The following is a 15,056-nucleotide window of genomic DNA, read 5'->3' as shown; positions in this document are numbered from 1 at the left end:
GCTCGTGCATCAATCTATCATCTCTTTGTATGTGTCAGGATCTCGTCGCACTTCCTTTTCCTGGACTTTTATTTTGTGGCCCTTCTCCTTACTTCCTGTCCCTGGTTCTTTTTACCCAGCTTTACCCTCGTTGTCCCTCATTGTTTGCATCTGTTTGCTCCTATATTTAAGTTCAGTCTTCCCTTCACTCCCCTGCCAGATCCTTGTCATTGTTAATGTGGTCACTACTGTCATCAATGTTGTCATTGCCATTGTTGTTACCCTCACCCACCCCATAGTAGACTCTGGACTTTTGGAAAGAAATACTTGACTTTGTGTTGACTCTGCTTCAGTGTCATTTTTGGTCTGAGGTTTGCCTTCTGTTTCATTCAGTGATTTAAACTAGCCTCTTGTTAATTTCCACTTGTTTGGCCTTTGTTATTTCAGGTATTAGTTATGCTTCTGTGTTTTTCTATTTGCCAGTGCTTTGTGTTCAATTTGTTCATGTCTGCCTCCTCTGAGTTTCTGTGCTCCCGTTTGTAAGTTTTCTTTGTCATATCCATGTTTTCATTCTATTTTAGTGGTTTATGTTTCTCATCAGTGTAATTTATTTGGCGTTTACCTGTTTGTTAGTTTCTTTAAGTTTTCCCTGTCTATCCATTCAGATTTATTATAGGCTTCAGATCCCTGTCCAAGGTTTTGGTTCGCTCAGTTCATGATTCAGTTTAGTTATCCTCGTGTTTCATGTTTGATAACCCTTAGCCTTTTTCAATAAAACCTGTTAATCAGTTCCCTCCCCCTTGCCGTCTCTTTACTTGGGTCCACCCTTAAACCAAAATCGTGACAGTAGGATCTGGCCAGACTGAGACGTGCGAGTGGTTTTCTTTCTTTTTCTTTTCCCTTTCCCGCCATGGATGCCACGAGGGCATTTATGTCCTTCTTGGGGCAAAGACCCCAGACACAGAGCCATACCTGGGTCTTGACCGGGTATTTAGGGACCCGTCTGGCAATCTGTCCTCCGGGTGTTGGCCCACGACGTAGAAGGTCCAAACCTCAGACCAAATAATTTGTCCCTGGTTCCTCCCAATCTGCCCCTTCTCCTGAGTGTTTTTCTGGGCCAGCTTCATGTCAGGTCGACAATCTCTCTCACGTGGTCTCGAGTGTCACAGACCAGTCTGCCACTGAACCACAGGTAGCTGGGTCCTCCCTGCATAAGACCAGCCACTCCAGCCCCTCCAGACCCCCCAGCCAGGAACCCCTCTACAGCCCCGCCTCGGAATTTACCACTCCAGCCATATCAGCTCAGGAAGCCAGTGAAAGGGCTCAATTCAAGATCATTGATGAACTAATGTCAGTTCTCTAGGCCAAGCTGGAGGCCTCCCTCCATGACCCTGCTGCCAGCTGTGCTATAGTTCAGCGTATGGAGGACCTTATTCAGTCCCGGTCTTGGCTACGGGACACGACGGCTGGTATCATGTATCTGGCCAGGCTAAGGAACCTCCGGGCCACACTGGGAGGGGAGCAGCCTCCCCTTGCCCAGATCAAAAACGTGTATTGATGATTAAACTAACAGTCCCAACAACAGAGCCCAAGAGAGACACATGAAAACAAACCTGAGATCAAAGATAACCAGGAAACCAGAAGGCTGAGAGTTCACTTTAGACAATTAGGACCTGAGAAGGAACTGTGGGGAAAGCTGGGTCTAAATACTGAGGGGAACAGGTGTAAATGTAATGTAATGGCTGATTATGAATAGTTAAGCTGGGGGAATAAGCTGGGAATTTACCTACATGTCCATTGAAATCTGCACCAATCACTTTTAACTCTTCTAACTCACATCCTACCTGTTGGTCATAACCACTAACAACATTGAACATCATCAACATGGCTGATACTCTTTTCATCTCTAGAACATTCCTCACAAACTCTTTCAGGATAACTCCTACTCCATTTCTCTTCCTATCTGACCCATGATAGAACAACTTGAACCCTGCTCCTAAGTTTCTAGCCTTGCTACCTTTCCACCTGGTCTCCTGGACACACAGTATATCCACCTTCCCTCACTGCATTATTTTACATTTACATGTAGTCATTTGTCAGACGCTTTTATCCAAAGCGACTTACAAGTGAGAAACAAGGCAGTTAAAATCTAAGCCAAGAAAAAAAAACATCAAAGCAGAGTCCTATCAGAAAAGTGATTACATTTAACGAGATGCAAGAGCAGAAAAGTAGTTTGGTGTTTGTTTTTTATATTTTTAAAATATTTTTAATAGATTTAAGTGCATAATGTGAATCATGTCAACCAACTCTCTAACCTTCCCTGTCTCAGTCCCAACATTCAAAGTCCCTGCTGTCGGTCCTACATTCTTGGCTTTTTTCTTCTCTCTCTGCCTACAAACACACCTTCCTCCTCTCCTTCTTCACCCAACAGTAGCCCAACAACACCCTGTAGGTCAACAGCACTGGTGGTGGTCTTTTTTAACCCGAGCATGTATTTTGTTGGATGCCCTTCCTGACACAACCCTCTGCATTTATCCAGACTTGGGACTGGCACAAGAAGACACTGGCTTGTGTCCCCTTGTGGTTGCATTTGTTGGTGATACTGTATGTACTTAGTGTAAATGAGAATGTAAATGTGCTCTGTTTAATGAATTTGTTGGACTGAGGGGACATCACACATCCTCTATGGCAGGAAGAAAAGCAATAAGAGGGTGTCAACCAGTTACTGGTTATTTTTATTTCTGTTCACTCTGTGACCAAGTTGTTGCAGGGTAAAGTGTTAAAACCACAAAGAATTGAAGTGAGGTGAGAGAAACTGTTCACAGCAGATACTTTTTAATATAAAGAGCAAAGCAACATCGCACTGAGATCAGACATGTACACAAACAAACTACAACATAAGACAATGTTGATAATGAACAAAAAATAAATTAGTTTTGGTGTTTTGTGAGGCTTCTCACAGCATTTGGTGTGTGTGTGTGTGTGTGTGTTTGTGTGGGTGTTTCTACATTTGAGTTGTTCCTCTTGTTGCCATGTTCATCGTCCTTCACTCTGTTTTATAGTTGAAACTAAGTTCAGTTTACAATAAAAAGTAAAGTGAAACACTGAGATGTTGCTTATGTGAAAAAGTACTGCACTGTCATACTTGTGTAATATTACCTACAATACCTGGTAACAGTGTCTTGTGTATCGGTGCATGTTGTTCTTATCATCTTAGTTTACTCTTTTTCTACTATCTGACAGTGTCTTGTCTACATGGTTTGGGTTTTTATGTTAGTTTTATCTGATCTGTCACAGATGAACTGCATTTAGATTTAGTTGTACTATGACAATAAAGTCATTCTATTCTATTCTCCCACATTTATACCATTTCAGGGAAGTTTGAGGTTCACACAGCTCTCAGTCACTCATTTTCAAATACAGCCCAACAAATTGACTTGTACATGTAAATGTAGATGCACAGTACCTGACACAGAGAGAAGGAAGACGACAAATCCACTCGCTGCTGCTGTTAAACTCATAGCTGCTCCTCATGTGTCTGTGTGACTCTAAAGACAATAGAACAAGTTATAAACAGGAAGTTCATCAGTCACATCATAGAAAAACCCGACGAGGACGTTGTTTGTAACGATGTCTTCCCTCTGTCACAGCGAGTACAAAACAGAAATCATGATGTAAAAATTCAGAGGACTTCCTTCTTCTTCACATGATCAATTTACATGAAGAGCAAAACACCAGTAAACACTAAAGTTTAAACAACATTTGATTTTAATAGAATTTATATAAACAAGAGAACAAGTTAATAGAGTGACGGTTACTTTATTGTTACCAGGGTTGACGTGGGCTGAAAGTCACATGATGCAGTCAGCAGACAGTTTAAATTGACTGTCTTCTTTCTTTCTTATGAGAAAACATTACATGTGCTGTCACTGTGCAACACAGAGCACATCAAGGACCACCATCAGTTCTTCTGGTTTCAGTTCTTCGTCTGGTTTCAAGTACTGAACTTCATGTGTAACAGTTCTGCTTTGTGTTTTCTGTCAGTGGTTCCCAACCCTGGTCTTTAAGGCCCCCTGCTATGCTTATTTTCCCACCATCTTTGTCATCCCCACTAATGGTTACCTGGATCAGGTGTGTTCAACCAATCGGAAGCTGGAAGACACCACTTTTTCATTTATTTCACCTGTTGACATGTAATTACAAGGATTTGACCAGCAGATGTCAGTATTTTAAATGTTAAATGCTTCAAAACAGTGAACCATTTTCAGCACAACTCCTTCATATTGATTTACTTTTTTTTGGAAAGCCTATGTTTCTTGACCAGCTGACCTTTTTGTACATTTATTTCATATTTTATCACTTAAGCTATTTGCAGATTTGGTTTTTCACCATAGATGTTTGTCTTTCAGCAGTGGAGGTTTTAAGCCACTGTTCATGGGGTAGGAGCACAACACACACAGTAAAAAGGCTGTTTTTAGGATACTAAATTTGCAATCATGTAAAATGATTTATTTCTACAAAATATCTACAAAAACGGACTGGTGAGGGGAGCATGTTGAAGAGCACCTGGTGACTAGACCTTCGTCCACAGGGCTCAGCTAACATGGAACCACAACCTTACACGACAATGGTAGCAGTAGCAGGCAAGGTCAGGAGTCTAGTTTCGTACTGTGATAGAAAATTCCCAGGTATCTTTGCTGTAAAAGCTAATGTTGCTGAAGTGCAGGATGGACCAATCAGCCACTGGCACTGTCCCTCCATTCAGCCAATCAGACAGGGCATGTTCATATAAGACACAGAGATCCACACACAGGCAAACAAAACTGAACTAAAAAGCAACAAATTAAACATTTGGTCAGAGCCATAACAGAGGTAAAGATGAGCTAAACACAAACATTGTTCGACACATCTCTGTCCGACGCCTTGTTGAGATTTGGAGGGTGGGCATGTTGGGGCCTCTGGGAGCTATGATTACCCATAATCCCCTTGTCTGCGTAGGTCTACGTCGATGTTTGTGTGTCTCAACAGAGAAGTAGAATTCTGCTAGTGAACTTTGACCTAATTTGTTTCCTTGAACAACCCTAACAGCTTGAGTGGACAGAATGAAGATGAACTCACAAGAGGGAGAACTGTCTTCAGTACAAAATGTCTGTGTGTCTTCATATCAGCAAAACCCAAAGAACAGGTGTCACTTAACATTAAACTAAAAACTTGTAACTACCTCCACAGAAAAAACTACCTCAGTTCAAAATATATATATATTTTTTGCCTGAAATTAAGTGTCTCTCTAGAGTTGTACTTCCTTTCTCTATGAGGTCATTTTCTCCTCTGGGTCAACAGCATCTGAAGAAAATCCCATTTGGTTGAGACACGTGTGACAAATCTAACTATGAATTTGACTTTGACCTGTTTCTTATGTGCAGGAGACTCTAACCTGACTGGACTTCACAGCAGGTCTTCATGCTCCTGTTTTCACCTATGAAACATGAATCTGACTGGTGAGGAGACATGAGCAGATCAGACTGAATGGACTTTATTCATGGAACAAGCACATCGATTTATTTATTGTACATTTTGAACACTTTTTGCTTTACATTGCATTGAATAAACAGCTTTATGTTCTGATTTAAAGAATAAAACAAATTCAGAAACTGGATTCTACTAAACCTGTATCATCTCTGCAGCTTCATTCAGTTAAGTTTGAAAAAAAAAAAATCTGACTTCTCTACTTCTTCTCTTCGCCCACCCCCCAAAATAATACAATTTAAAAATATTAACAAAATGGAATTAATAACTTTAAAAGTACAAGATGTTTTGAGGAAAACAGAAAAAAAAAAGATTTTCATTGTTTTACCTCGTCCACAGACTCACAACAAGCAGAATAATCAGCATCAGGACCACAAGAGTCAACCTGATTATGTTCAATGTCACTGATTTATCTGAACCTGGAAATAGACACATGCTAAATTTTAACAGTGTGATTAGTTTGAACACAAAAACTGACAGGTTCATTCAAGTTTGACCTTTCAAATTACTGTATGTTGATGAGTTCTGTTGCAGTAAACCACAGTTTACCTCCAAAAACAATCAGATGTAAGGTGGAGTTATGACATCCTCTTGTGTTCTGGGCTTCACAGGAATAATTCCCACTGTGTTCAGGTCTGATGTCAGTAATGGTGAAGATCTGTCCTGAAGCTTTTGGTCAGTCTTCATTCTCCTTGTACCAGGGGGATCCTCCTGGGGAGCTCGGGGGGGGAGCTCTGGAGAAACAGGTTGACCATGATTACAAATGCCATACTGTGAGCAACAAGATGACATAATCTGAACTGAAGGTTCCTCCAAGTGATGTCATCTGTAGCCATGTTTCGGCTAGAAGTAGAGAGATATTTTGATATAGGAAAGTCTATGAGAAGTTTAATGGCATTTATGTACATATACTGAAAATAGAACTCTTCAGCATCTTCCTGTGCACTTAAAGCTATTTTTAAAAAAAAACAACTTCCTTTTGTTCTTCCCCTGCTCTTTCTCGTAGTTGCATCTCGTGAAATGTAAACACTTTTCTGATAGGACTTTGCTCTGATGTTTTCTCCTTGACTCAGATTTCTGCTGCCTTGTACCTCACTTGTAAGTCACTTTTGATAAATGTAATATACTACCCAATCTAGAACCATAATAAGCAAGTTCTAGATCAGTAAACAGGTCCTTTAAAGGCCACAGCCTCCCTGAACACTGTTGCTGACCATGTCTAACCCTTTATGACCAGATTGTAGCCATCTTGTCATGGCAGGATAATATGTCACAAAGCTAAAATCATGTCAAACTAGTTTCCTGAACATGACTAGAGTTGACCTCCACAGCCACCAGATCTCAGTCCATAAAGCTGTCACTTTTAGGTTAAGGGAGGACCCAAGTGAAGAGACTGTAAGAGGGATCGCAAATAAGGGGCTTTTATTGACAGATGTAAATGGTGAACAGGACCAGCACACGAAAGGAGTTAACTTGAAAACAAGAGGGGAACAGAATTACCAGAATAAACACAGCTAAGGCTCAGGGGACAAGTTAGAGTAGGAAATGAAAGAACTAACAGAGGCTACTGAATAAATAAGGCACAGATAAACGTTAAACCACTGAAGCCGGTAAACACAAGGGTAAGGCTAAGGGGACTAAGAAATATCAATGGACGAACTACTGAACAAAGGATAACACGTAATAATGATCAAAGTAAAACGGAGCACAACTTAAACACACTGGAAGGGAACAATACCAAAGTAACAGAGTTGGGGGAGCACATAAACACAAGGAGTAATGGGAGGCAGTCACAAACAAACTCAACATAAAGCACTGGCAAACTGAAGAGCACACGAGCAAACCTAAACATGAAAAAAAATCAGGATAAAACAAGCGGAGAAAACTAGGGACTAGACCAAAATACTGAATTAAACAAAAGGCAAACCTCAGAACAAAACCACACAGGAAACACGGAGTCCAGGATACCACAGTCCAAGATGCTAGAGTCCAGATCTCCCAAGAGTTCAAGAAACATAAGTTTCAGGCTTTACCAAAAGTCCAGAGTCTACTGTGGGGTTGCTGAGGATAATAATGACAACGAGGAAGCCAGTAACCACGATGGCAGAGACCACATTAACAACGACGAGGATCTGGCAAGGGAGTGAAGGGAAGACTGAACTTAAATAGAGGGTGGAACAGGTGCAAACAATGAGGGACAACGAGGGCAAAGCTGGGGAAAAGAACCAAGGACAGGAAGTAAGGAGAAGGGGCCACAAAATAAAAGTCCAAGGGCAGGAAGTGCAACAAGACCCTGACAAAAGCCCCTTAAGAACATGGTGGAACAGGAGATTCACATCATGGCTGTGCAGATAACAAACAGGTAGTAACTGCATGAGTTCATCCTATCCTACTATCTACGGTAATTGCACAAAATCAGATCATGGGAGCCTAGAACTGGGAGACTGTTCTTGGCTTTATGCACCTTGTGTCATTGGAGTTCGGATATTGTGTCACTAAAGGGATTTTGGAGTTCTTTTCATGTCAGGGATTGGAGATTCATCACGGCTACATTCCACACACTCAGTGTGTCCGAGTACTCCCACTCACTCTAGTAAGTCTTGTTCATTTTAGACTCCATACCCCACAAGTCATTGCAAAGCTACTCATCTGTGTGTCCTCTCATAGTCAGAGGGCTTACTACATCTCCTTCCCACTTTGCAAACTATAATACTTTTAGAATAAACTTATTTAACTGAGTTGTTGTGTCTAGTTCTGTCTCGTTTGGTCCAGTCTCAAAACCAGCCCCTTACAGTACTATTCTAACTCAGCTTAATTATTTGCCCTTGGTGTCTTTGATCCATACTTACATTAGCAACACAGGTGGCAACGTTTTAAGAAGATAAAACTGATCACTGAAAAAATAAAGTAATGTGTGAAATCTGTTAAGGGACATTTTCTTTTGGTTTTTGACAGTTGTTCCAGTATCTTTTGCACCTTTGATGTGTTAATTGCCTTGAAAAAATTTAAAATAATGTGTGAAACACATATAAAAATGATCACACATTTGCAAGAGATGAATTTCTGCTGTGCTCAGAAAGTGACTTTACTTTATTACGTCGGTTTCAGCACCTGAGAAAAAATGTTGTTAAATATAATTCATGAACCAAGACAACCTGACGTCCCTGTATCACATCTGAACCTTCTGGATTTAAATAGATTTTTATTATTGTCAGGTTTTTCACGTTCATTGTGGACATATGTCTCACCTCCTGTTTTTGCTCATTTTGTTTTATCTTTAATTTCTGAATCCTTCCTTGTTTCCTGATATGTGTCTTTTTTCCTTCTGGCCTAGTCAACTGTAAAGTTTTGGCCTTTTTATTTTTATTTAAGAGACTTTACAGCATCTGTCTGCATTTGGGTTCCTGTTTCCCTGTTCATCTCATAAGACACTTACTGTTGCTATTGGTAAAAAGACATTAAGGTTACAATGTAAAGTTCACTCTTGTTCACTTATTTCCAAATACAGCTCAGTGAAATGACTTTGATCATATGTTTCAACATGGTTCATTTCCTTACATCCCTCAGTTTTACTTGAGTTAATGTAGAACTACAGTACCTGACACAGACAGAAGGACGACAACAAATCCACTCGCTGCGGCATGAAAATGCATAACTGTCCTCTGATCTGTCTGTGATAATTCAGATAAAAGGAAACATATTAGCAGATAAACATGTACAGAAAGTGAATCAAACACTAAATACTTACTGTATATTGGACACAGATGTCTCTAAAGATGCTTTTCCTCTGTCACCAATAGGCAGAAGACAGAAACCAGGATCTTAAAATAGAGCAGACTTCCTTCTTCTTGACATCATTAATATGCACGATGAGCAAAATGACAGCAAACACTAAACGTTGGCATTAGTTACATAAAAAAGTGTGAGAGAGGAGCTGAATGTTCCGCTTTTTATGTTCTGCAGACTAATAGAAACAGCAGCAAAACAGTCAGATATTTCAAACACTTTATTTCATTTATTTCTTCTCCTGATGTCGATGCCAAATTTCAGATGGACCCTGGATATGTATCTGTATCAGGTGCCTCACTCTGTCTGTCTCTCTTTTGGTTTCTTGTTGTTCTGTCTTATTGCATCTCTCCAGATTTAACAGGTTGATGCATCAGTTGACACTTAAACTACAAGCTAACTGAAAACTTGCTTCACACCAATAATATTAACTGTACTGATGTGTGATTCACTGGCAGAGTGTTTATTTTCACTTCTTTAAATGGAAAAACATGAAAAGTAGATTTAACTTCATGGTTTTACTCACAGTGAATCAAATTGCTGTTGTGACTCCTCATCACTGTAAACTGTAACACAGAGATGAGCAGACACTGAAATCACTTCTCTCTTTGAGGCAGAATAAGCTTTATAAGAATTTAACAAATGTTTTGGATGGGAAAATATTTTTCAAATACTGGAAATACCAGCAGCTTTATTTTTGGATAATAAATATTTCTCTTGCTTTTTTTTTTCCATGTTTAGTTATTGAAACTATTTACTTTTAAAGTTCAATGCCTCGAAAATTTAGTTTTTTAGGACACAATAGAACTTGATCAGGAGTTGTGAATAATTTATGATCAAATGGAAACAACAACAACAACAACAACAAAAACACGACTTATGAACTACTTGTTTTAGTTGAAGAAAATCTCACTGTTGCACAAAGTATAAGTACTAAGCTTTTATTTTGTAAAAGCTTAACATCAGTGAAACTTTATGATGTTTGACTGTGCGTCTTCTCACAACATAATCAATTACACTGAGACAGGATTTAATCTAACAGTGAAACAAATTGAAAACAACTGTACATATTTAAACGCTACTAGTTTTTATTACTCATGAATAAAATCACATGCTGGAAAATAAAGAGAAAACTATCAGTTTAAAGCTGAAATCCAAACATTTCTGTACACACTGTCGCCCCCTGCAGCAGTGAGAAGGAACTGAAATAATGATCAAAAAGCCTTTAGATAAAGATAAAGCGGTTTCTGCAGGTGTTGCAGTGTCTTAACTAAAAAACAGCATTGGTCTAATTTTGATGAAATTATATATTGAAATTATACATTGTAAATGTTGATACTTTAGTTTTAAGTGTATATTCTGAAATTACACAGGTGTGATGTCATTTATAAAAATAAAAAACAAGTGAGGGACTGGACTTGTAGGATCTCTATGAATTAGAATTTGGCCTGTTTCTTCTCTGACCTGAAGTCTTCCTGCTGCCATGTGTCTTCAGTCTGTGCTGCAGCGATTGACCTCAGAGATGTTCGCATAAATATTGTAGGAGTCGGACTGTTGAGGAGGGATGAAAAGATGAGACATACAATATGGAAACCAAGAATCTGATCAGGATAATTTATCTACGATTCATTGGTTCAAATTAAAGAAACTGAAAACATTGTTAATCCTACACATCTGCAGTAGATCAAACTCTGCATAAACACACAGTATAAGTCTATAATCTTCTTTAACGAGAAGGTCGAAGGTAAGCTGCAGCCGACTGACATCATAGATTTGTGGAAGGGAATGAGAAACATCACTATTCAAAAAAGTATTGCCAGGTCTTGGATGATAATGTGGAAAGAAACAACAATTCTCAGAGAAGTAGCTCTGGAAGCAGGGAACCCTGCTGGGTCTGAGACACCTCAAAGACTGTATCCCAGTTAGTGGAGCCTCTCCAGTGGATTTTCAACACGAGTCTTTGAACACATACAGTTCCGGTGCAATGGAAAACATCTTGTCTTGTACCGGTGCCCAATAAGGTGCAAGTCTGAGTTAAATGATTACTCACTGGTGATCTAAACATCACATATGACACTGGAGTTCCTCACTGTGGTGCATACACAGATTCGAGAAGAGGATGGGGTTGCTGCACTGGGGCTACACTTATCTGAAGTAGCCAGGATATTATGTCAGGTTCCTTTTTTTTTTTCAAGGCTTTTCAAGTGCCTTTCACCCCAATTAGCCTCATCAGGAGAATGGACAGCGCAAACTCAGCATGTCACACTCGGGAGCTGTTTCTCTGCTATGGTCAGGAGCAGCACAGGTGCTCCACAGTGGACTGTTTTAGCACCTTTCCTGTTCACACTTTGCATAGTGGACTTTAAACACAGCTTAGAGTCCTGTGACATACAAAAGTAATATGATAATACAGCTATTGTTGCATGAATCTGGAGTGTTTAGGAACAAGAGTACTAGGACCTTCTGAAGGCCTTCAGGGACTGGTGCAATAAGTGCTGTCTGCACATGAACACAGCAAGAAGATAGGACATGGTAGAGGATTTCAGAAGGATGAGGTCATATACTCAGCTGTTCAACTATTCAGCTCATTGCTGCCTCTGGATGAACAGCATTTAAAGAAAAATCTAATGGATGATGTACGTGTCATAACTACAAATTAGGGTGAAGCCTGTTTTTTTTCCAGGCAGGAAGCTCTAACTTCTCTAACTGGACTTTACCTGCTCCTCCGTGTCGTCTGTCTGTGCTGCAGTGACCGACCTGAAGGCTGAGATGTTCTCATAATCAGGACCAGAGTCTGACTGATGGGGAGAGATGACAAGACATGACTAAACTGTCCTGCACATGGATTTAATGACATCACTCACATAATTTTGGACAAACTTAGGAATCATAATATATGTTATTGGAAACATTTTGTCAACAGATCCTCTCACCTCTTTCATCTCTGTGCTTCCATTTGATTCAATGTTGCTGCTAAGTTTTTTCTTCTTCCTTAATTGAATCCAACAATACCAGCTACAACCACAATACAATGTTAAACCCAATGAAATTCATCACTTTGTGAATAAAGAAAATCTGAAGAAAACTGATGGAATTGTAACCTTTTACCTTGTAATCAGGCTCAGGACAAAGAGAGGAATCAGCAGCAAGACCAGCAGGGTCAGCCTGATATTTGCTAGAAGTATAAACCAGAAGAAAGAAAATGTGTTTTAACAGGAGCTGATAAAGCAGTTTGCCCAGTGTTCCTGTGAGTCCTCACTGTGCACAAATTCTAGGATGATGGTGCAGTTAATGTGTGTGTGTTTCTTACCCAGCTTCCTAATATATATAAAATCCTAATCGCACAGATTTTCCAGGCCTATCAAGTTTGAAGGTCTGTTTGAGGGTTAAGATTAATAAAGGGTTAGATATGGGTTTAGGTTAGGGGCGGCTATAGCTCAAGGGGCGGCTATAGCTCAGTGCCGGTCCAAGCCCGGTAGAAATTGGGGAGGGTTGCGTCAGGAAGGGCATCCGGCGTAAAAACTGTGCCAAATCAACATGCGGACAATGATCCGCTGTGGCGACCCCGAACTCACGGGATAAGCCGAAAGGAGAGTAGTAGTAGTAGATATGGGTTTAGGTTAAGAGTAGGGGGTTGGGTTTATGCATTTAACTGTGATACTTAGAGTGAAGGGGTAGTGAATGCATTAAGGCAGTAAATATGAACCTGTGTGTGCGAAGACCACAGACTATTGTTTACCTGGCACAGCTGTCAGATGAAAGATGCTTAACTGTACATGTTTTTACACAACTATCTTATTTTGCTTTCCAATTAGAGATTGGAAATTGCTCTATAGTTAAACACCCATTTGCAGAGAGAGGTTGACAACAGTTAAAACCTTGTCATACAGTGAATAAAATTTTTTTTTAAAGTCTTTTGATGTTGTTTTGACTGTGTCACGATTCTTCGATGGAATGTTTTTTTTTTATTGATGATCATGATCTTTACTGGATAAACAACATATACAGCTGAAGTAAAGTATCTACAAAACTGTCAAACTAGCAAAATGTGGCATCTCTCTGATTGTTAGTACAAGACAATAATTCAAACAGCTCACCTGACTCAACATTCAGATACAAAGTGGAGTGATGACGTCCTCTTGTGTTCTGAGCTTCACAGGAATAATTGCCACTGTGTTCAGGTCTGAAGTCAGTGATGGTGAAGATCTGTCCTGAAGCTTTTGGTGAGTCTTCATTCTCCTTGTACCAGGTATAATTAGCTGCTGGGTTAGCATCACTGCTACAGGTCAGAGTCACTGAACTACCCTCCACTATCTCAGCAGAGGGACTCACTGACACAGAGGGAACCTGTGGAGGATCTGTAGGACAAAACGTTTATACCTATTATTAGGGTCAGGATGATGATCATAGAGACTCAATGACACATTGGAGAATCTTAACAAATTATTTAGATATTTGATTACAATTTTTATTTTTGTGTATTTGTATATTAAAAAGTCAAAGCTGTATGTGGATAAATCTAAAGTTTAGATCTGGTTTTATGACTGACAGCAGGCAGAGCTGAAGAGAACAGCAATGATCAGGTAAATTGTTTTCTGCTTTTTATAACTTAAGGTTTCAAATCCACATTCATCAGCTGTAGGATGATTTTCAAAATAAACTGTTTCACTTACATTCCACATTAACAAACTTATACTCAGATGTCCTCCTCCCCAGCTTGTTCTCAGCTCTACAGTAATAATTTCCTGCATCAGAGGACAGGATGGAGTTGAAGACAAGTTGTTGTTTACTAATGAGTTGAAGGTCTGGATTTCCATTCTTCTTGAACCAGGTATAATTAGCTGCTGGGTTAGCATCACTGCTACAGGTCAGATTCACTGAACTACCCTCCACTATCTCAGCAGAGGGACTCACTGACACAGAGGGAACCTGTGGAGGATCTGGAGAAGGAAATATGAAAACATTTAACTTGAACTTTAAAAATAAATGTGTGATTTTACAGTTAAACATATATTAATGAGATCCAACAGTAAACTATGTGGGTTTCAGTGATATGTTTTAAATCAAATAGATACATTGTAGCACATAAATCACAGTCTTTGTAAAGAGTCACAATCTGCTGTCATCAGCAGATCTGAAGACTGGAGATAAAAAAAAACCTGCAGTCATAGTCAATGAATGCTGAACGTTATGGGGAAGAAATTTCATCTTTAACTAGTTCTGCACAGTGAATCATCTAAAAACCCTTTTCTGGTCTTGGCTCCACCAGGTGACAGGATATAAAGTTAGGACAGTGGGTAAACTCACACACTGGAGGAGAGGGGAACTTCTCATGACCTTTCACAGCACAGGAATAACTGTCTGTAGAATTGAAGTTGTCTTCATGAGACAGAGATGTTGTTTCTCTCCAAATCTTCTGTCCATTCTTGTACCAGATGAAGGTGGGATTATCAGGTAAACAACTGCTTTGACACTTCACTTCTGCCCAGGTTGAGTCCTGACGGGGTTCTGATCTGATCACCTGCATCTGGAGATCTGAATATGTGGAGAAAGAAATGTATTATAAGATAATGTTTGTACACACATGCAAACAAAATCTATTTTCAAGAAATTAACCATTTAAACAAGAGGTTTTCAATGACAGTGTTACCTGTGACAGACAAAGTGACTCCAGGTAAACCAGTATAACTTCCTTCCGGTTGGTTTGTTGTGAACCTAAACTTGTAAACAGCTGAGTCTCCCAGTCTCAGGTCTGTGATAGTCAG

General features: G+C 39.7%; 1 protein-coding gene across 1 annotated transcript; it reads right to left on the bottom strand.

Moving 5' to 3' along the window:
• Window positions 1-5,587: 5,587 nt before the first annotated feature.
• LOC137124616 (uncharacterized) lies at window positions 5,588-14,818 on the bottom strand. The gene is made up of 9 exons (XM_067499717.1): window positions 14,599-14,818; window positions 13,624-13,649; window positions 13,389-13,530; window positions 12,400-12,466; window positions 12,225-12,306; window positions 12,009-12,089; window positions 9,254-10,842; window positions 9,104-9,176; window positions 5,588-6,239 (listed from the first exon to the last, which is right to left on the bottom strand). The coding sequence occupies exons 1-7, from the start codon at window positions 14,816-14,818 to the stop codon at window positions 10,783-10,785; spliced, it is 678 nt and encodes a 225-aa protein (XP_067355818.1). The 3' UTR covers window positions 5,588-6,239; window positions 9,104-9,176; window positions 9,254-10,782.
• Window positions 14,819-15,056: the final 238 nt, after the last annotated feature.

The sequence above is a fragment of the Channa argus genome, chromosome 3 (genome assembly GCF_033026475.1).
Source record: "Channa argus isolate prfri chromosome 3, Channa argus male v1.0, whole genome shotgun sequence".
In the NCBI taxonomy this organism is placed as follows: Eukaryota; Metazoa; Chordata; class Actinopteri; order Anabantiformes; family Channidae; genus Channa; species Channa argus.
The sequence above is the reverse complement of the archived record's forward strand: the minus strand, read 5'-3'. Positions and strand labels throughout refer to the sequence as shown.